At 34.9% G+C, this 23,568-nt stretch overlaps 1 protein-coding gene across 4 annotated transcripts in view; it reads left to right on the top strand.

The window, feature by feature from the left end:
* The window catches only part of LOC115217284 (lysosomal cobalamin transporter ABCD4-like), an 83,994-nt gene that overhangs the window by 14,602 nt on the left and 45,824 nt on the right, over positions 1–23,568 (top strand). For 2 of the 4 annotated variants that reach the window (XM_029786925.2, XM_029786926.2), the window contains exons 2-5: positions 8,187–8,305; positions 15,013–15,140; positions 18,658–18,797; positions 21,303–21,419. In XM_029786925.2, the coding sequence (XP_029642785.1) occupies positions 8,187–8,305; positions 15,013–15,140; positions 18,658–18,797; positions 21,303–21,419 (504 nt within the window). Of the gene's footprint in view, positions 1–8,186; positions 8,310–15,012; positions 15,141–18,657; positions 18,798–21,302; positions 21,420–23,568 lie in introns of those variants that run through there. The other 2 variants (XM_029786927.2, XM_029786928.2) reach the window with 2 other exon arrangements.

Raw genomic sequence — 23,568 nt, 5'->3', positions numbered from 1 at the left:
CTTCCAAATGCCAACCACTTTACAGTATGGACTGGATGCCTTTTACATGGCACCAGCACTGGTGGAGGTCACCAAGTAACTAGCAAGACATATATACACACTCACATACATACACACTCACATACATACACACACATATATATTTATATTACGAATCGAAAGCAGCATGTCTGCAGGATAGTATCCAAGAAAAGCTTCCTACACTGAGTATCCTAGACCAGGTGAGACAACTCATCCTGAGGTAATCAAGAATGGTAGATACAGGTATTTTGTCATTATTGTGGCTTATCAATAGCATGTACCCTGATCATCTCAAAATGAAATATGAATTGCTGGTCTTGGACTTATATGCAAATAGACTGAAGTCTGTTTACTGATGTGCTGCAGCATGCCATATGTGAAGGAAAATTAAATTATGAATTAAAAGCAGCTTTAGTAATGTAGACATTATTGGTTGCACATATATATGTATTTTGTGTAAATGCCCATTTGCTGCAGGATGGTGTCTGAAGAAAGCTTCTTATATGATGCTGAGTGTTCTAGTCCAGGTGAGACAACTTACCCCGAAATCATCGAGTATGTATATGTGACCAATAATGTCTATATATATATATATATAATCATTACAGATATAGGGTAATGATTATTTCACTCCCTGATAACAAAACTGCGGATCTCTTTCTGCGGTACTATCTTGTGACGCACATGGTAAACTTGGAGAGAAATACGAATTCACTGGTCTCTATAAGTTTGGATATGCTATGCTGACTACCTTGTGTTATGTTCCGATGACGCTTGGTCAGAAATGCAAAGGGTAAGTTTTTCTAGCATTTTCAAATTTATAATTTTTGAAATATTATGTTGAAAATGAATTTGTATAATTCTGATCCAGAAACGCATCATAATTAATCGAAGACTGTTTGATTTCATTATTTTTCTTCTTTTTGCCTATGTGAGTTACAAATATTATCTGTTGGAGTGATATTTTGTAGTGAAAAGAAATAATGGTCTTTTGGCTGCTATTTCTACATTTTCGGTATGTGGTGAAGCAACTTGTTGCTAAACCCTTAATTATAGTTATAATTATGTGTGTGTGTGTGTTCATACTTATACTGCTTAAAACTGGTACTGTTGTTTATGTTCCATAACTTAGTAGCTTGAAAAATAGAGGATAAAATAAATATCAGATTGAAATAAGTACTGGGGTTAGTAATATGATTGACTCCAGCATGGCCTCATATTTATGTATATGTGTGTAGGTATATGTGTATATCAGTATATATGTTCAAATACCTACTTTTGAATCTAATATATGTGTTTGTATAAATATATATATTTTCAAATATTTAAATATTTATGCAACTAAATCTACATATTTGATATGTATACTTTTATTTGTAAATGTATATACTTCTATATTTTTCATTTTATATATTTTGTAATTTCAAATATTATTTTTCCTTGTTTGAATAGAAAGTCTGTTGCCAAAACCTTTTAATCATTCAGCTATGAAACTTGATAGAACAAAGACAGTACCAAACTAGTAACCGTATTCCAAAGTACAAATGTTAATCTGATGGTACATTAAAAATAATGTGGAAATCATTTTGTCACATTATCAAAAGCCCGCAGATCTTGAATTTTACAAGGTTGGGCTGAAAAGTTGATAGGTTGACTATGAAGGAGTGCTGCTAAAGCTGTGAAATCTAGCATGCTTTAATTTTGATTCATTAATAATTACATTGTTTCTTTCCAGGTAAACTGACATCTGATTGGTCAAAGAAGACTTCAAAAATAACTAGTAGCAACTTCTTGAAAATTGATAAAATTTGGCATTATGGTATAATGAAGTACCTGCAGAAAAAGGCTTTAGCCCCCAAAGGACATTCATGCTTACATAGTTGCTACAGTAGGGTACAATGCTCCAGCTTTATCAACAGTGCGAAAACAGGCAGCTGAATTTAGGAGTGGAATGGAGAGTCTTGAAGATGACCCAATGTCTGGATGTCCTGCAATTGCTACCACCAAGGAAAACATTGACCATGTTCATCACATGGTGGTGGATGATAGGCAATTGACAATAAATGAAAAAGCCAATGCTATTAACATATTCCTGCTCAAAAACACACCAGGATGATGACATCACTGGAAAATCTGGCTCTATTTAAGGCAGATCCAGCTGTTTTTCTTAAACATTTCCTGACCCAGGATGAGTGTTGGTTTTATCACTTTGACCCAGAGACAAAGAGACAATCCATGCAGGGAAAACACCCCTCATCACCTGCTCAAAAGAAGGCTAAAATAATTTCATCTGCAGAGAAGGTGATGGCCTCAGTTTTTTGGGATGCATAAAGTATTGTGCTTATTGACTATCTTCAAAAGGGCCACACCATCAATGGAGAGTACTATGCCAGCTTGCTGAGGCAAGAAACAATGTAGTTATTAATAGTCAAAATTAAAGCATGCAAGATTTCACAGCTTTAAGCATCACTCCTTCATAGTCAACTTATCAACTTTTCAGCCCACCCTTGTAAATTCAAGACCAAATGCCGAAAAAAACTGACGAAAGAGGTTTTGTTTCACGAGGACAGTGTTCCAGCACACAAGCCTTTGATTTCAATGGCTACTGTGTGACTGTAGCTTTGTACTGGTTGATCAGCCTACCTATTTGTAGTGTGACGGATGAAGAGGACAACAGAAAGGTCTCCACCGACACCACACTATTCTCCTGATTTGGCCTCATCTAACTATCATCTGTTTGCTAACATGAAAAACCACTTGGCATGGAGCCAGTATCACAGTGATATACTATCTGTTGTTGATGACTTTTTGACCGACAGGATGAAAGCTTCTTCACCAATGGGACACAAGCACTGCAACACCGATAGAAGAAGTGTGTGGACTGTAAGAGTGACTCTGTTGAAAAAATAAACTGCATTTTAGTCACATTTGATTAGAGTATCTTGGTCAGCCTATGGACTTTTCAGCCAATCTTCGTATGTTAAATTAGATCTTATGTTTATCTTTCCTGTTGGGTACCCCAGCAAATAGCACTATATATATATATATATATGTATATATGTATGTACATCCATTTTACCACACTTAAATTGTAGTAAAACAACTTCAATATTTCTTTCTCTACAGGATTTTATTACAATCTATGGGTGTACATTATATAGTATCCTATTCTCAGTAGGTATCACTATGAACTTTTGAAATATATTTAGATGTAATTTCTTCTGTACTCTTTTGTTTTGTTTTTTTGAGGAACGTCCAAAAAGAAATATTTAGATACCTCATTTGTGAAATTTGGATAAATATATTAGGAAATATGACAATCTGAATTGTCAGCAAATTGGTTGAAATTTTGCCTAATTAGTCTAAATGGATTATTAATCATATTTTTGAAACTGAAGTGATAATCATCTTCAAATTACATAGATTAGTAGTGTTCATAAGATAGTAGTAGCCTATTTAAAAAAATCTTTTCAGGTTCTTGAAAAGGAAACTTTTCTTTTTGGCAATTTTTAAAATATTTATGTATAGCTTATTTTGTTACTTTTGAGAAACAGTCAATTTCACAGTGTTTTCAAACCTAGTTTAATCCAAAAGTATAAGCTACTCTTGAGTTTTGACACATTTGTAGTAGATATAGAAGTATTTTAAATCTCGAGACTTTTGGGATATGATACCATTTTGATAAAATTTTAATAGACTATTAAAAATTGCTGTAAATGGTGGAGTTTCGGATCAAGATGCCCATGCAAGTTGAATTTTCTCCATTTTGATGGGGATTTTTCCAACTTTTTTTTCCACCACTGCCTTGGAAATGATGTAGGGAAACTTTTTGTGAAAAACATTTTTTGAAAATTTATGTTGTTCCCCTCCCACTTCCATCCACCCTTGATATGGACCAATTTTGGCCAGTTTTCTTTCACTGTTGTTTCTAGCACATCTCATGACCACATGGTACCTTTCTCAGTGAGCCAAGGTTAAGAAACAGATAAAATGTGATAAAATTAATTCCTTGCTTTAACAATAAAAGCATAAATTAAATTGCTGTAACTTACAGCAAACTCATTAGTAGAAGAGAGAGGGATCTTTTCTGATTTATGGTGACCCTACCCTCTTTATTAATTTTTATATTTTTTTGCCATACTGTGGCCAGATTTTGCAATGACCATATTGAATTAGTGAGAAATTTTTCTTTCTTATTGTACTTGAAGAAAATATGTTCTTTTCTAAGTAAAGATTAATGATAAATTTTCACTTTATATTTCATAACAATTACCTGACCTATCCCATTGATTTTTATATCAAAACTAGCAGCGATACCTGACGTTGCTTGGGATTAAAATGGTATAGTTTGTATATATATATATATATATATATATATATATATATATTACAGTTATGTTGAAACAGGTGATATGGGAAAGTGCAGCATTGATGACAAAACATTTGTGGAGTAAATGATGGTCTAATTCGACTAAGCAACATATAATACATTTGTTTGCCGGATGCCATGCCCTAACCTGTTATGGATAATTGGGAGTTGGTGGGGTTATGTAATTTTTGAACCCACCAAAAAGCTGTCAGTGGATATATTTGCCTTTGAGGCGGTCAGTGCAGCGTCTAACATGATCCATCGTATGGTTGACAGTCAGATGAATGGAGGTGTAATGGAGATATTGTACATAAATGGGCACATTCCAGGAAAGGGCTGCAATGGGAGTCAGCAATACGGAAGTGAACTGTGGTAATGTTGCAGAAGGTGAGGGGTTGACATTGAATTGCTGGTGTGGCTGTAGAATAAGAGACATAAAGTGAGCCTATGCAGTCACATGAGAATATGTAGTAATGAATTACCTGAAAAAAATAAGGCAAAATGGTTTACGGTGTGGTATCTATATAGCATCCTGTATTTTTGTATGCAGTGTAAATTAATGAAATATAAGCAAATGGTACATTCATGAATACCAGCCATCACATATGTATATGTATGTGTAGATGTGTGTGTGTTTAATAACATATCACACTGAGATATGTACATGTTCATACACTTACACACATACACTTACAGACAGATACACAGTCATATACAAAATTTGATGTTGCTGTTGTATAAAATGTCCTGTTGACAATAGAAAGATTATCTCTATTAATTGTTTTAATCGAAATGAAAATAATGGAAATGAAAATAAAATTTTGTATTGACACTGACCAGCCCTCACATATAGTGTTTGATAATGTACCTAATGTGGAAAGACACACACACTGTGAGATATATACACACTCATACACTCACACACATACATTCACAGACAGATATACAGTCATATACAAAATGTAACATCATTGTTGTTGTCAGTCATCATATGTGTATATGTATGTGTTGACAAGTGTGTGTTTAATAGTGTACCATTACATATGTATGTGTGAATGTGTGTGTTTAACCCTTTTTGTTACCGTATTTATTTTGAGATGCTCTTTGTTTCTTTCAGTTACTTTAAGTATAATAAAGAATTTAGTAAAATAATTTAGTTATAATTCAGCTAGTGTTAGGAACATAAATTGTGACTAAGGTTTGATGGAAGATTTTAATTCAAAACTTATGAAAACAAGACATTTGTACTATAGAGCCAGAGCCGGTTTCAGTTGGGTTGGTAACGAAAGGGTTAATAATGTACCTAATGCAGAAAGACACACTATAAGACATATACACACTAATGAAACTTGAGAAAGTTGACAAGGGCTTGGCCAAAGAGGAAGGTGTCTATCTTCAGCCCTTTCAATCTTCTCCACTACATAACCTCTTTTGTCAGATAAAGTCTTCCTGTCCTTCCCAGCTAAAAGAAGGCAGCAGGATGATCTTCACCATGGACTCATTAATTGCTGGAGCTGTCGCACATATGATTGCAAGTGTTTGACATAACTCCACAAGTCAGCAGTGGGCAGCAGAATGATCTTCTCAATGGACTCTGCTAACAGCTGAATTTGCTGCACATATGACTGTAAGTATTTGGCATAACTTCATAAGTTAGCAATGCCCAGGCACTGGATGACTGCATGCAGAGCAATTTCATTACTTTGCATGTATCTTGGAGAGATCCAGCTCACAGTACTTCCATAGCAGTAGGGTTTATCTTGCACCAGCAATGCTCCCTGGTGGCCATACCAGGCCAAGAATTTCTGGATATTGTCCATGAGCCCAGACCCAAGAGTCCTCTGAAATAGACTTGCCAGTTGATTTCCAGTGACACCCAGATTTTTCCTAAAAACATCATCATTTTGGCCCTCCACTTATAATAACTGTTTCTAATATAGGAACAACTCAAATTTCAGGAGAGGGGTTACTATCAACCCTAGTACTTCATTAATACTTTATTTTACCAAACCCAAAAGAATGAAAGGCAAAGATTTCAATGACAGGCAAGTAAAAGAATAAAAACAGTTTAAACATTGTGGATCATTCATTGATGTAGATATTTTAGGATCAATGATACAATGAATTTCAGATTAAAAAAAAACAAAAAAAACAAAAAAACCTCTCCTTTCAAAGATGATGGAAGTAGGAAAAAGTGAAGAGTGTGGGAACTTATTAACTCTTTAGCATTCAAAGCTTTTTCTCAGCCATATATTCTACCTATTTTATGTTCAAATTGGTCTTCCACACCTACAATGTCATTCTGAAAATAACAATTACGTCATTGAAATCTGAAAGCTATGAGATAATGCATGATTAATTCAAAACAATTTGAATAGATAAGTATTACATTTAACAGAGTAATCTGAAGGCTAAGAGTTAAACCGTTGTTTGATAATATTGATATTTGAAGAAGCTCAGAATATTACTGTTACTCATGTTGCATTAACTTTCAAAACTAAATGTGGTTGATAGCATATTTAGATTGCTTTATCTAGTATAAGGAAGATATAGCTTGTTTAAATAAGACTCTGAAAGAGAAAAAATTATTTTGACCTATGTCAAGTACCATCATATCATATATCGTTGTTTGATAAGATAAGCGACTCTTCACCTTTGCTTATTTCCAGTCAGTTGACATTATTTAACCATCACCACCACCACCACCGCTACCACCAACCTGAACAATTACCACAATGCAATCTAATCTGATATCCTAATGACTGCATTAACTGTTGATGTGGGAGTCTGTCAGTATCAGCATAGCCATGGTCAGCAGTGTTGGTCGTGGCGTCGGCAGCGGCAAAATGTTTAGTAGCATTTCTTCTGGCTCTTTTTGTTATGAGTACAAAAACTACTGAAGTCAGTTTTGCCTTTCATCCCTTTATCATTGATAAAATAAAATGCCAGGAGTTGATATAATTGATTAATACCATCTTCCCAAAATTGCTGATCTTTTGCCAAATTTTGAAACCGTTATTATTATATTGTTACTTTGCATTCCATTTTTAAGGTTAATCTATATTGCAATATTTTTATATTTCACTGACAGCTTAGTATAAATCATGAGCAGTAAGTCTGAAGATGTTCACTTAACCATAAACAACTATGTCAACAATGTTTGAACAAATTTAAGATAATTTTGCTTGTCCTAAAATGTCACCCAGTTCAGGATAACTTTCTAATTTTTTGCTTTCTTTGGCATACATTCCGTAAAGATATCAAACTTGAGAACAGCTAATGACCTCTTAGTGTTTGCTCAGTCTCTTGTCATCAAGTATGTTTGCTAGTTTTAAACAGTGGCCTTACTGAGAGTCACTTGCAGCCCATCATAAAAGCATGTCTGGGCTTCTTCACATATTATGCAATCTTTGTTAGGCAGAAGAATCTTTTGTAAGGTATCATTTGTTTTCAGTTCTGTGTGTAAACATGTCCAGGCAGTTTGTCATTTGATAAAACTATGAAATAATTGGGTATTAACGTCAGGAAGGGCATATGACCATAGAAAACTTTTACCCTAATATACACTCATCTGACCCTTGCAAGTAGAGTTTAAACAATGCTGCTACTCCTCCTGCTGATAAACTTAATTGATTTATGTATCATAATATATAAATATTTGTATCAGTGTATCTCTACTATCAATGATTTTGATTTTGAAATTTAGGGAAATATTAGGAATATAACTATGAAAAAAATCTGATTTATTTTATTTTGTCAAAAATATTAATATTTCAAAATTTAATCTAATTTGCAGGCTCAAGTTTGATCTTCTGTTTGTGAAAAGGTTTCTCAAACTGTTCACCTTTATGTTTCCATCATTCCTCAGCCTCCCAACATTACTCTGCATCTTTCTGTTATTGCTGTCCATGTTAGGTAGGTATGTTTTCAAATTAGTGTTTGTGTGTGTGCTGGGGAGGGTTGTACGTTTGTGTATGTATGCATGTATGTATCTACGTGTACCTGTAAGCATATATGTGAGTGTGTACATATGCAAGCATATGTGTATATATGCATGCATGTATGTATGTGTATGTTTGAGTGTTCACTTCCTGATTGGAATTTTGGAGTTTATTCTGACCAACTGCCCTGCTCAGTGGCCAGCCTGTAAATGAATTATTAATCTTTTTGACACCAACTTGTTTGTGACTGCCCTTGATTGTATGGTACAATTTTTTTTTAAAGTGATATAAATTAAAGCTTTCCAACAAAATTGCTGCAGATACCAGATGAATAATGACCAATATGGTAACCCCTTTGTTACTATATTTCTGTTGAAATATATTGCCTTTTTTTCAGTTACTGTAAAAACTCATGTACTTTGTGCACCTGTGTAATTTATGCAGGTAATTCTCAGGATAAAAATTGTTAACAAAAAGCTTCTACTTGTGTAAAATTCACAGCAAAAAGTTTTCAGAATTGCTGATATGGCCAGGGGAAAAAGGTTTTTAATTTAGTTGTATTTAGCTTAATTTCACTTACTTATGATTGGATTTTATTAAATTTTCATTAAATAAAAATAATTTCCATTTAACAGGTATCACATTAAAAATTATTAAATTACAAAGTGTTTGTGTTGTTTATAATAAACTTTATTTTACATTTCTTACCCACAAGAGATTATGTCCAATCTTTAGCATGCTGCTGTATGTCTTAAATCACAGTCACAGGAAAAGTTGTTGATAAGAATTATCAATAAAAACAAAGCTTATAAATCTTCCCAGGTGTTGCAAATTAAGTTTAATTACCAATAAACATCAGCTTGGATGACACTCTACTCAACTGACAGAGGAACATGACCGATCAAACTGATTATGTAAACTGAATTCTGATTGGTCGAAAGTGTCTTCTTGTCTTAAGCTCTGACTTTCTGCCTATTCTTGTTGGAACATTTGATACGGAGTATTGAAATTTTAATCCCTTTCACACTTATAAAATGTCAAGCAAACTTTAAAATTTGTCATTACCGTTTTAGCTGGGGGACCAAACTGATAGTTTGATAACCCACTAAAATAAACATTAAAAATCAAAAGAAAATAAACAGCTTTGCAAGTTTAACTCAGTGTTTATTGAACAAGAGGTGCAAAATTTAAGAAGCGACTTGTTACAATATACACGTCTGTGAAGAGACATAAACGAGAATAGCAAAAATCTACTATACCAAAAGAACTGCTAATACATACATTACAAGTGTTGTATGAAGAGAACGTAAGATTGCTGCATAATTCAACATGAATGTGAAACAACGTTAAACATTGTATAAGGTAAATGAAGGTTTCTGAAGGAATGCTAAAAGGCATATTCACTTAGTGAGTTTACAGGCGCAAAGATGAATTATGATGTTGTTGTAGGCGTTAGATGCAGTAAGAGCTGGTAGCAGCAATATTGGTGGTGATGAATTTCATTGTCGTAACATGGAGAAAACGAGCAATAGCTTCCTGGAGGCAAATGCAAGCTAGACTTCTTAAGTGGAGAAAAACTGATATATTTAAAGAAATTGCTGGGCTCCAAGAGAACACGTGATCCATTTGAGTGTATCTGATTGGTTGACTGGGTAATTTGGCATAATTGCTTAGAGGACAAATTGCACCTAAAAATTAACTAATCAGAGCAAATGGTTAAAACATGATCTTTATAGCTAAGTGTTCTCTGCTAGGTCCAAACAATTATAAAGAGAGAGAATAGTTTGTCATTTATGCTTTTGTCAATCCATTCTGCTACACCATTATTGTCAGTATGGGCAGAACTTATTAAACATTTACGGCGAAGGAGAAATTAAATATTGTTGAATATACATTTGAATGTGGCAATAGAGCTGCTGGAAGGTATTTTAATGTTAATGAAGCCAATGTTGAAATTGGGGTAAACAGTACAACAAACTTAAAACTCTGCCTAGTAATAAACCTGCCAATAGGGGTAAATCTGCAAAATTCTCGGAGTTAGAGACTGAACTTTATCATTGGATATGTGACAAATGTGATGATGGTTTTGGTGTAAGCACCACCGAGATAAAATTGCGTGCTTGTCAGTTTTTTAAGACCAAATATAGTGCTGATAGTGTGGATTTTAAAGCTTCGCTAAAGTGGTGCTATTGTTTTATGAACCATTATGACTTAAGTGTATGATGTAGAACAACAATTGCGCAAAGACTTTCTGAAGAAAAGCTGACCAACTTTCAGAGTTGTTTTATCAAAGTTAGAAGAAAATATAATATTGAACTGTCATGCATTGAAAATGCAGACCAAACCCTGTTAACATTTGATTTGCCATATGACACAACAGTAAAACATATTGATGAAAAATCGGTTAAAATAAGAACAACTGGAAATGAAAAGAATAGATTTACTGTGATGCTAGCATGTTTGGGAGATGGAACAAAATTGCCACCATATGTTATCTTCAAAAGAAAGACATTGCCTAAGTTAAACTTTCCAAAAGGCATAATCATTAGAGTCCATGAAAAAGGCTGGATGGCCAAATCCAACATGAAAGAATGGTTAAGACTTGTGTGGGGACAATGTCCCAATACCCATGAACATAGTTTATTAGTTTTGGATGGTTTTAGATCTCATAAGTTGGACTATGTGAAAGATGTATTAAGAAGTGACAACTGTGCACTTGCTGCCATTCCCGGTGGAATGACTTCGATCTTGCAGCCGTTACATGTTGGATGCAAATAAACCCATGAAATATGTTTTGCGCCAAAAGTGGAACAACTGGATTAGTGGTGATAAACATTTTTTTACTAAAGCCCAAATTAGATGAGATATGCCAATGGATTCTTGAGGCATAGAATGAACTTGACCCTAAGATCATTGTGAAATCATTTCTTCAGTGCAGCATTTCCAATCATCTTGATGGTACACAGGATGATGTTTTGTAGCAATCCGAACCTGCTACATGTGATGATCATGCTGATAAACAAGATGATGCAATGGATGTATATTATCACGACAAGGACACTAACGACTTTGATGCAGAGGCATTTTTTATGTTGGATGATGAGGACGAGTTCTTTGGATTTGATAAACAGGATTGACTTTAACAAGTGAATGGTAAATACCAGTGCTCTCAATCACCAATGAGATTGAAACACGAACTGTTTAATAAGAATATTATCCATTTCAATATAATAATAATTGTTATGCATTGCCTGTACATTTTCATACAGTACATAAAAGTTTTAAATTTGTTTGTTGTTTTAAGTTAAGTTATGTTCAAGAAAATCTTATTTTAGATATGATTGTGAGTGAACAGCTGCACATTGCTCCTAATAGTTGGTAGCTCACAGCAATGTCGTGAATGGTAGTAGTCAGGATGTAAATTGTAAATATTTACTTTCTTTACCATCCTCAATAATTTTGCCAATCTCTCTACAAAACAAGAAAAACAGACAAAAATAAAACCATGCAATTGAGATCATCCATATCATTACATTTTCTTCAGTCAAGAATATCCATATCACTATGTATGTCAATGGTGCTCCATTGCGAGAGGTAGAAACCCCAAGCAGTGTAAAGTATGGCCTGGACTGTGATTAACAAGCATGAATAGCAGATTTCAAAAAGTAGTTAACCATTTAATGGTTTTAGTAAATTTATACAGAAAAAGTAAGCATTATACCGTCCAGCATAAATAAAAGTCAACTTCATTATATTTGAGCCCTTATTTTTTCTGTAAAAACTTATTCTGATATTAAATAGTCAACTTCCAGTACTACATCTTTTTCCAACAAAAAAAATTCTGGAAACGATCAACTCATGTAATTTAAGCACCCACTAAAGTCAAATTTTATTTTTACGAAAAAAGTGCATAAATTGCATGGGTTTTTATGGTAATTTTAAAGATAATTTATTAAAATATATTTGTCATTTATTGACCTTTTAATATTCACATTACACTGTCAAATATAATGCTTATTTATTCACATTGCTTTAATCATGCATTATTTTGTAGCTTTGAGAGTTTGATGATGAGATGTTTTTAGACTGACATTGTAGGGTAAGTGTCAGAGACTGGATCTTGTGTGTTTGAATATAAAACAGGTAGAATATTTTGGCTAGATATGGCTGGTTTAAATGCTAAAGGGTTAAAGTGGCGTTTGGAACATAAATTGGTTTCAAATTTTTGTATGAGGCCAGCAATGTTAGGGAAGGAGATGAATTGATAACACTGATTCTTGTACTTGACTGGTACTTTATTTTATCAAATCTTGTAAGGATGAAAGGGAAAGTTTACCTTGACGGCATTTGAACTCAGAATGTAAAAAGCTAGTAAATTACTGCTAAACATTTTAGCCAACACTAGCAGTATAGCCTGGCATTGCCTGGGATTAAGTTAGGATTATTAAACTAATCAAGCGCTTTGTTTCAAACCAAACTAAGTAACACCGACGTCAAATTTGAGTGAAATCCATTGAAATTGGTAAATGTTTGGTTGAAAATGGGTTGCAGACAATTTGATTTGGAAATCCCATAAGGTATCGGTTTATTGATTTTTCTACTCATCGATTGTTTTTTTTTTTTTTTTTTTTTTTTTTTGAGAACTTAAAGCAGTCAAAGATCCCATGAGTCCTAAGTAACATCGGTATCAAGTTTGAACAAAATACATCAAAACTGGTAAAAGTTATGATTGGAAATGGGGTGTAGCCAATTTTGGTGGGAAATCCTATAAAGAATCAGTTTATCAATTTTTCATCCTGATTGAATGGAAAATCCCATAAGGAATCAGTTTATTGATTTTTCACCCCAAATAGGACTTAACTGAACACAGCATTGCTGATTCAAAAAATCTATACTTTAAAGTTGGTTTTCACACCCAACCCAGTTCTGCAAAATCAGTGTTGCGATGGGAATGCATAGGTTGGGAGTCTGACCGGAGAAGTGATCAGGTTGCACATGCCGGCTCTTTTGAACACCCCCATCATCTAACCCTCCTTGGCCCATGGATTGGAAGGCCTTCTGGCAAGGAAAATAGAACACCTGAAAGGGCTCCCAATCCTCTGTGTCAGAAGAGGTTCTGTTCAGATCACAACTAAGCCTTAACGTAAGCCTAAGCTAACCTAGCGAAGGGGGCTCGGGAGCCTCTAAAAGGCAGCAACTAATCCCGATGTAGTCCTAACACCTAGGGGTACTATTGGTCAAGACTGCATTGGTGAAGTTTGATTTGAAGGTTTGCATTGGCTATCCGGATTGGAGTAACTTAGGAAAACTTACCAACAGCCTTAACAAAAAAATAAGGAGCCTGGCCCTTCTAGCCTAACTCTATGAACAACTTGGCCAAGCACTGATATCGACCGAGTGAGCATTGTTGTTGAAGTCAGCATTGTCCAATAAAGAAGAGGAAGAGTCTATGAATCACGTTGCCATAGTTTGAGAATATGTCCAGCCAACGATTCAAGATCACCTGTTTATAACCACATTGGCTGCAATGATGACTTGTTCTTCTGTCTACATCTATAAAACTTCACTATAGACAACATTGCGTGTTCTGCCCTGAGGAGCATACACAAAAAGAGCATTTCTACTCCCCACACGGGAGCAGGCCACATAAAGTTGCCCATGTGAAAAGTACTGCTCCCCCAAATGGATACCTGCCACTGATAGTGTTTGGCCTTGGGATTTATTGATGGGCATGGTAATCTGCGGAAGTTAAACGGCATGTCTGACCCCGAGGGATAAAGGTGCATCCTTGAAATGAAAACATTTTCCCCACTCCTGCATACGTAACAATGGTGGCCTCAATAAATTGGGGCGTCAGGGACTTGACTACCAAGCGAGTCCCGTTGCATTATATAAGCGGATAAAGTGTGTACTCTTTATCCCATTTGAGTTTTATTGAATGTTTGTGTAAACTTTTCTTAATAGGATATATTGTAAGTCTACACACACATACACACACTTGGTATTATTGTTGTCATGATGCATGTACTCTTTATCCCATTTGAGCTGTTATTTTGAGTGACAGATGATAAGTTTCAGCAAACTTGAATAGCAAGTTCGGAACTCGTTTCTAATGTTCAAATGTCACATATCAAAAAAATGCTTTCAATCACATCAGAAGGAAAATGGCTACAGCACGAAGTCATCGATTTGCTTCGACCACTGAGAAAACAGAAGTATGTACAGAGAATTTCATTAACAGAAATGAATGGAAAGAATGTTGTGGCTGAACAAAGTTTGTCGTGAGGTTTCTAGTGAACAGAAATAAAGAAATAACAGTCAAGTAAAGAATTTAAATATTAAAGTAAACAAAAACTAAGAACAAAATGTGCTAGTTGCTAATTACATCGTCATTAGGTTTTGTTTTCTAATTGAAAAAACCAACATTAGTTATCTAACATTCAAAATTTCATTTAAAATGAAATATATAGAAAAATTAAATATATACATATACTATATGTATATACATTTCTTTCAGAGCTGTTCATCATTGTTTTTCTGTATAATTAAAACTATATATATTTCTTTCAGACCACACGAACTCACAAAAAAAAAAAAATCTTGCAAACCAAATCTAAAAACGAAATAGTTTATCTTTGTTTTTCTTCCTTATTAACATCTTTCTTTCTTTCTTCCTTTCAGAACAATTTATCATTTATAAACTCGGATTAATACCAAGTCAGTATTATGAGATCTTGGGAAACAAAGATGCTGTGAGCTTTAAAAGCATTACAATCCGAGCTCTCCTTATTATTGTCACGGAAGCTTTTGTACGTATTCTTGATTTTTATATCTATTATTGTTGTTGTTTGAATGTACAGAACTTGAGTTTTTCTGACTTATGTCATGCCAGTTGGTATGCATGGAAGGTGATTAACTGAAATACTTGGGTGCTTATGTAAGCACTTCCCAAGTCTATTACAGCTTTTGCCTGGTCCTGAAAGACCTGTGGCTTATTTTTTTTTATTTATTTTTTTTTCTGATAGGAGGCATAATTTTAATTCAGACTGTATAGAGCTGAAACAGATGATACAAAGCATCTTACCTGATGCTCTAAAATTCTGCTAATTTAATGCCTTAGACTGGTACTATTATTTATTGACACTCCAAAAAAAGATGAGAGGTTAAGTTGACTTAAGTGGGATTTGAACTCAGAGTACATCATCATCATTATTTAATGTCCACTTCCCATGCTGACATGGGTTAGACAGTTTGACTGGAATTGGTTAGCCGGAGGGATGCACTGGGTTCCAGTCTGATTTGGTATGGTTTCTATGGCTGGATGTCCTTCCTAACACCAACCATTCCAAGAGTGTAATGAGTGTTTTTTATGTGCTATTTACATGACTCTGGCTCCAGCCACAACTACAATTTCATTTGGCTTGAATAATGGCTGTTGCCAGTATCATGTAAATGGTACCCTTGAAATTGTAGTTGTGGCTGTTACCATTGTCATGTAAATGGCACCTATGCTGAATCTGAAAGGTAGCTTATCCAATACCGTAACAACATGATTAATTCTAAACCATGTGTATGTATATTAGGTTATATTGGTATATGGGTAGAATGTTTGCCATGTTTACAGAAGATGTAGGCTCATGTCTTACAAGCAGCCTTTGAGTTTTTAAGTACAAATATGACTGTGTAGTTGAGAAGTTTGCTTCTTAACCACATGGTTTTGGGTTCAGTCCCACTGAGCAGCACCTTAGGCCAGTGTCTTCTACTTTAGCCTCAGGCTGACCAAAGTTATTGGTGAGAAATATAGAAAATACAACAACATGTATAGTGGTTTTGGTAGACAGAAACTGAAAAGAACCTGTTGTGTGTGTGATTTCCAATATTCTGCATAAACATGTCTGGTCATGGGGAAATATTATCTTGCTTGGAAACAGGTGGGGGCTGGTGACAGGAATGGTATCTGACATTAAAACTAGTGTGTGCGCGCGCGTGTGTGTGTGTGTATGGTTCAGATGGCAGAATTGGCAAAGTATCAGCAAAAATATCGCATTATATTCCAAGGCAGAATGAATAAGTAAGTCTGTTGGGATGCAGGAGAAGGGAACCTGGCTAAGTGGAGAGCAAGTGGTAATATGCAGAGTCTCATGTCTTGGACTTTGGAAAGTGGAGCACCATCAGATAAATTTTGGTTCAAGCAGTTTTAGACCTTTTACTGTGTCTATTCAACATTTTCTGCTGGGGAAAGGTAGAGTCACCAGTTTGATATCAGTACATGAGGAGAGGGATCTTTAGCAGCCATCCAAGGTGCACTAGTGCTGGTGCCATGACCAGGTCCTGAAGGATATAACAGATACCACTTGCAGTGAGATTAGCCATTGTATGTGCCTCTACAGTGAGATTAGCCGTTGTAGGTGCCTCTACCTAACAAACAAGATTATCTCTTTGTCAAAGCTTGCATGAAGCTTCTATCACCTGCTATGACCATCTCTCCTGGCTTGCTAGCAACTACACAAAAGTGGGAGCTGAAATTTGACCTAGGAGAGCATGTGACTTTTCAAGAGAATGTTGCTTCAGCATCACTAAGGCTAGACATGGTGTTGATCTTGGAAGCATCCAAGTATGTGGTTTTATTAGAACCCTCCATTTGAGGAGGCAAATGTGAAGAAGGAACCTAAATATGCTGAGCTGGTGGAGTTACATTGAAACATTAGGTGGCAAGCAAGGTGTGATACCATTGAGGTGGGATGTAATGAGTTTGTGTGCCCTGCCTCTGCAAAGCCTACAACATGCTGAACATCACAGGAGCCAGGAGGCAGAAGATATCAGGTTGGCTATAGAGGCTGCAGAGGTTGTTACAAAGCAGCTGTGAAGCAGCAGTTGGGTGCCATGGATAGAGTAGTACCTGGGGTAGTGCTAACAGGAATAATGCTACCAGGGGTAATACTAACTGGACATAACTTAGGGTTTGATCAATATGCTTGATTGCTGAAAGATCCAAAGTGTCTAATGACCCTGGGTAACATTAAAATGTCTCCTGGTACATCACAAGATGCGATGTATTGATAAACTTACATTCTTTTACTTTAAGAATTCAAGTCCAACCCAGGTTCATTCTACCTTTCATCCATTTAATGTCAATAGTTCATGTACCAGTCGATAAATACAAAATCGACGATAACAACAGCACTTTTGAAGTGGGTACTGTAGCGTGGTCACAATCAAATACCTGAAACCAGTAAAAGAATTAAAGAATATGCATTCTTTTATTCTTTTACCAGTTTCAGTCATTGTGGTAATGCTAGATCACTGCATTCATAGTGATTCTATGGACCCCAGAATTTCTTTCAGCTTGATATTTTATTCATTTTATTTACATTTGATGGATATTTGTCCTCATCTTGTTTGTTGTTAACACAACGTTTCGGCTGATATACCCTCCAGCTTTTATCAGGTATCTTGGAGAAATTTTGAACCTGGGTTCTCATTCCTAAGGTATTTTTCGATGTTGTTGTTGTTGTAATAATAATAATAATAATTACATCAAAAAATACCTTAGGAATGAGAACCCAGGTTCGAAATTTCCCCAAGACACCTGGTGAAGTCTCCATGTTACATATCAGCCAAAACGTTGTGTTAACAACAAACAAGATGAGGACAAATATCCATCAAATGTAAATAATGTACATAATTCCTCATCTCTTAAATATAGAATTGATATTTTATTGGTCTTTATTAGTTAAACTATTAAGTTAAGGAACATAAAAAGATGCAGCATAAACAAAAGCCATTTTTTTTAAAACCAGAGCAAACAGCTCCATTTCTTATGACAGGCTCTTGCACAGTTTTCACTTACTAAATCCCGCTTATAAGATTCAATGCTGTCATAGAACATTTTCTCAATGTGCCTACCACACTGTAGGTTCAAGCATGATTACAAAATCAACTTAACCACACTGCTTTTATACTTGTTCTATTTAATATTTTTCTATCCTTTATTTTAACCCTTTTGATATAAACACACCTGAAACGAATTTCTTGTCTTAAAGTGATCTAAATTAAAACCTTTCATCAAAATTTCTTGTTATTTTATGTTCCAAACGCCAGCTTAATAATAACAGTTATTTTACTAAATTCTTTATTATTTTCAAAATTCATTGGAACAAAGTGGATATATTTCAATAGAAATATAGTGACAAAGGGCTTAAAATAAACGGGATGAATGTTACTGGTGAATTATTCTTGCTTTTAGAATGTTGCATTTGAGCTGTGTTGTAGCTTATGTCTCTTTAAATTCACCCAAGTAATGACCATTTTCGTTTTTCATTTCAGATAAGTAGCACACTTCGTTACACTGTCTCCATGTTACATATACAATGGCGTGAACATTTGACATTGACTCTCCATAAAGAATATTTCAAAGATGTGCTTTACTACTATGTCAATATGTTCTGTAGAGACATTGACAATCCGTAAGTCCTTTGCTTTATGTAGTTTTGAGTTATGGATTTTGTTTCGTATCTTTTAGTCAAAAGGGAAGGCAATACTTATGATCAATAACAAGGCTTCTAAGAGGGAGGGAAGAAGATATCCTCAATCTGGTAACTAGCTTGTGTACATGCAACAGAATGGACCCCACTACAGATATCCTAAGTACCTAGTGGTGGTGTTAAACCAGTTGACAGGTTAAGTCAACATCTGAGTAACCCCTGGTTGAATTTGAATGCAGAACACAAAATGCTGGAACAAATGCAGCAAGGCTTCTGGTCTAATGTTCTTACTATTCTGCCAACCCATTGCTTTGGTTTAGTACTTTTTTATTGACCCCTAAAGGATGGAGAATGAAGTTGATTGCCCTTAAAGGGATTGAATTCAGATTGCTGAGAGTTGGAACATTCTCTGAAACATTCTGTTTGATATTTGAAAAATAGCTTTTTCTGGTTGATAATTGTAATGGAGTTATTGATGATGGTGATGATGAATACTATCATTATTATCATTATGTGAAAGAGCAATGCATGCCATCAAAGTAACACTGGGGTACATATATACAAAGCCCAATATACCCATCATGACTACCCGTCTGTTAAGGGTACACCAGGCACATGCATCACAACTATGTGTGTGCGACATGGTAAGCTAATATCAAGATAAACAGTGCATGACCTTGCAGGTGGGGCCCAGTTAGAATTTTCTTCAGGCTGAGAAGCCCATCCTGCTCAAAAAGTCCCTGAATAAGGGTTGTTTAAAGATGTTGAATGAAACACCCATATTTCAAGAGGGGAATTATCCAAACTCCAAAGAATTCCTCTCAACACATGGCTATGATACTCCCCAACTGCTTCTGCTTGTAATCAGAGATGCACATATCATCAGCCACCAAGGGACATGCTCAACTGGTTATGGTCAAGCAACTGACAAGCAAATCTGTGGTATTGAGAAGATATTATCATTGTTGGTAAAATTAAAGTTAGACACTCCAACAAGACCACAAAGTGTGGCAGAAAATGGAAACCTCAGGAAGGTGTGAGGGAAACAGAGACATACTAGAAACATCAGAATGTTAGAGTTATCTGTCAAGGATGGCTAGGTCTTGGAAATCACAGCACCAAGAGTGGAAAAATACCAATACCAGGTGCAAGAGAGAGCTCATAGTACAAAGGATCTCTGATTCAACAGAGAAGGATCTCTGGGTGAAAGCTGTAGGACTTGCCTACCAGGGTCAATGGATACTGTGGGATGAGGCACTCAAGTGCCCCCTATCCTGGAAGTATTGACCAGGGTAGATTGTCCTTCCTCCTTTGCACTGCCACTGACCTCTAGCTGAATTCAGATAACCTTAAAATATGGGGCAAAGAAAAAGACTTATCCTGCAAGCTGTACAGAGCAACTCTTTGCACCCTGGACTAGATGTACTAAAAGAAAGCCAATACAAGTGGTGATATGACAAGATCCTTGGAGAAATTACCTTATGAATTAATCTGCAAAGGTTGAAGGCTAATAAACACCAGTCTCCCCCAAAGGGTATCAAATTCCTTAAGGAAGGTAAGAAAACTCTCCAGGCAAAAGCAATGGTATGGTACCTGTTTTTTTATTTATTTTGCATTCACCCTCAGGCTAGGAGATGCAAGTGGATCTGAAGGGCAGACTTGTCTTCCCAGAGGAGATAGTGGTAACATCACTCTAACCAGATATGTTCCTGCACTCCAGGAATACAAAAACAGTCATTGTAGTTGAACTCACAATACCCTGGGAAGATAGACTTGATATTTCCCACCAGGTAAAGAAAACAAAATACCAGGACTTGGTCCTTTGTTAAGGGATGGCATGTGGCCTCATTCCCCATTGAAGTTAGTTGCTGTGGCTTTGCAGCTAGAACAGTGTATTATTTCCTGCAGAAGATAGGTCTGGAACCCAGACAACTGAAAAAAGTTATCAAGCAGCTGAAACTGACTTAAGGTGAGACTGCAGGTACAACCTTTCCATTGGTGAAGACTATCTCAGTCCTTGCTGCTCCACTCAAGCAAAGTGTATAGTCTAAAGGACAAAATGCTTGTGACTCAGAGATACCTACTGATGATATGAAAAGGTTTCCAGTATTGTGATGGATTTATGAGGGGATGCTGAACAGTTCCTGGCATTGGCTAAAATAAAATTCAGGAGGATCAGTTAATTATGATTTCATGCAACATATTCCCCTCTCAGATTCACACACTTATTGCAGCAGTTCTTCAGTTTTTTCTAAGCCCTGTAAAAGAACTTGGAAAGTTGGGTCTCCAACCAGACCTTTCATGATATCCTTAAAGCCAGGAACTTTTCAGCATCTTCTTGTAAAATCGCTTGAAAAACTTCTAAGTAGCTTTTGTAATTTCTGTGTGGGACAAAGCATTTCTGATGTTTGTTTCACCTAATGATCGCATAAATTCAATTCCATATGATAATATATTGATAATGCATATTTTTATGTTTTTGTTCAGAGACCAACGTATAGCTGAGGACTTGAATAACATGTGTGATACTTTCAGCCAAATATTTGCACCAATTATCCTTGCTCCTTTCATTATTGTTTATTATGTCTACCAAACTATTGTAATGTAAGTATTTGTTCAACTGTCAATACCACATAAAATATATAGATCTGTCTAGGTCTCTTATGCTTCTTTCCCTTCCCAACCATGTTGGTTCATGTTCAGTTCCACTGTGTGGCATCTTGGGAAAGTGTCTTCTACTACATTTCCAGACTGTCAGAAGCCTTGTGAATGGATTTGGTTGACAGAAACATGGCATATATGTGTATGTGTGTGTGCACATGTATGTGTGAAAGCATGTGTGTGTGATATATATATATATATATATATATATATATATATATTATATATATATATATATATAACTAAATCAAGGATATAAATCCTCTTAAAGAGATGTCAGCCTCCAAGTTCTTCTGTTTTATCCAGTGTATCAGTGAAAAACTAAAGATGTTAGCTTCACATTGACGGATATAGGTTTACTATTTTTTTTTTATATATGAGAAAAGAAAATGGAGAAACTGACATATAGACATCAATTTATTAGAACATAATACAATTCTGAACAATATCATACTCCATTTCACCTACAATTGTTTCCATGCCCAATTAAATCAATTTGAGAAATTAAATTAAATTAGATTAAATTTCCATATCGAATATTGTTAATTGGGTATTTCATCAAGAGAAGATTTTGATAGAAACGAACTACATTCTGATGTGTTGTTTGAAAACAAAAGGTGTTGCCAATTTTATAGGCACTACCCCTGCTTATTAATTCCCACTTCAGAGTAACCATTTTATTCTTGTCCTTTAAGTCCCAAATAAATTTACTAAAACTGGTAACTGCATTATATAAAGATAACTGTGTTATATAAAGGTTAAAAGGATTTTAATTTAAGTATGTATGTTAAGAATCTGTGATTTATATATTTTAAAAAATAATTGGTAATCTTAAGTTAAAAATACTACATACTAATTCAATAATGGTTTTAATTTTTATTTATTTCATTAATTTTGGTTTGTTAACATTAGTACTTTCCTCAATTAAGCTTGTGTATATCTGTTCACACTATTATGTAAACAAATATATTGTGCACAAATATTGATGATGTAATATTCAGCTATGATAATTAGTTAACAGGTTTGGTTCATCATTGTCTTGTAGCTTTTGACACATTAACACACACGCGCACAAATATGTAATGAAAATATTATATATACATAACTATAGTTTTTAAAATAAAAAATTATAATAATAATAATTCATTATTTAACCATAATTTCTAGATTGCAACTGGGTGACTTATAATAAATTTATTAAGTGAATATAGTTGATCACAGTTCAATATTGTAACTCTGTGGTTGGGCTCCAGACAAACTAGATTTTACACAGTGACATATAAGACAAGTTATAGATAATTTTTTTAGGTTGTTCAATTTTTCTCAGTTGATCAATAGACTTTATGACTTAGTAAACCTATCAGTGATGTACCTATAATGACTACTGGAAATAGCTGTAAGCCAAATTTTCTCTAATAAAGGAAAAATATGTAATGACCATTATCTATAACTTTATATATATATATATATATACACACACATACACACTGGAGTCTGGTGCAGCTTTCCATGCCAGCCCAGTCAAACTGTCCACCCCATGCCAGCATGGACAATGGATGTTAAATGATGATGATGATACACATGCATGTACACACGCACACACTGTGTGATAAGGCTTCAACAACTCGTGTAGCACTTGATCAGCTAAGGGAGTAAAGATGTTATTGTAATAAAACCACTAGTCTTGTGAAATACAGCTAACCAGAGTTTCCTGGTTGAAATATTAATTTATTTCATCATTTCCCATGCTGATAAGTGGTTGACATTTGAATAGAAATGCTCATATAGAAAAAGATAAAGACAAAAAAAAAACAAGAAATACACAAAAGTGATAATGAATGTTACAACAAACATTATGCTTATCAAAATTATGTAAACCAGACTGGAATTGTTTATGATGTGTCTGGTGGTCTATCTTTAATTGCCACTAAAATTTATGTTTTAAAATGAGGACATATGAAAGAATCTTGCTCTTTGAATTTACATGGTCACTGGAGGTTCTTAAGTTCTTTAAAAGGTAGTTTTCCCTGGGAACATATCAAACATCTTTTTAACCCATTAATATAGGGTTTGGTTTTGGAAAGGATTTCCC

This window comes from Octopus sinensis, linkage group LG11 (assembly GCF_006345805.1).
Source record: "Octopus sinensis linkage group LG11, ASM634580v1, whole genome shotgun sequence".
NCBI classification, from domain to species: Eukaryota; Metazoa; Mollusca; class Cephalopoda; order Octopoda; family Octopodidae; genus Octopus; species Octopus sinensis.
The sequence above is the reverse complement of the archived record's forward strand: the minus strand, read 5'-3'. Positions and strand labels throughout refer to the sequence as shown.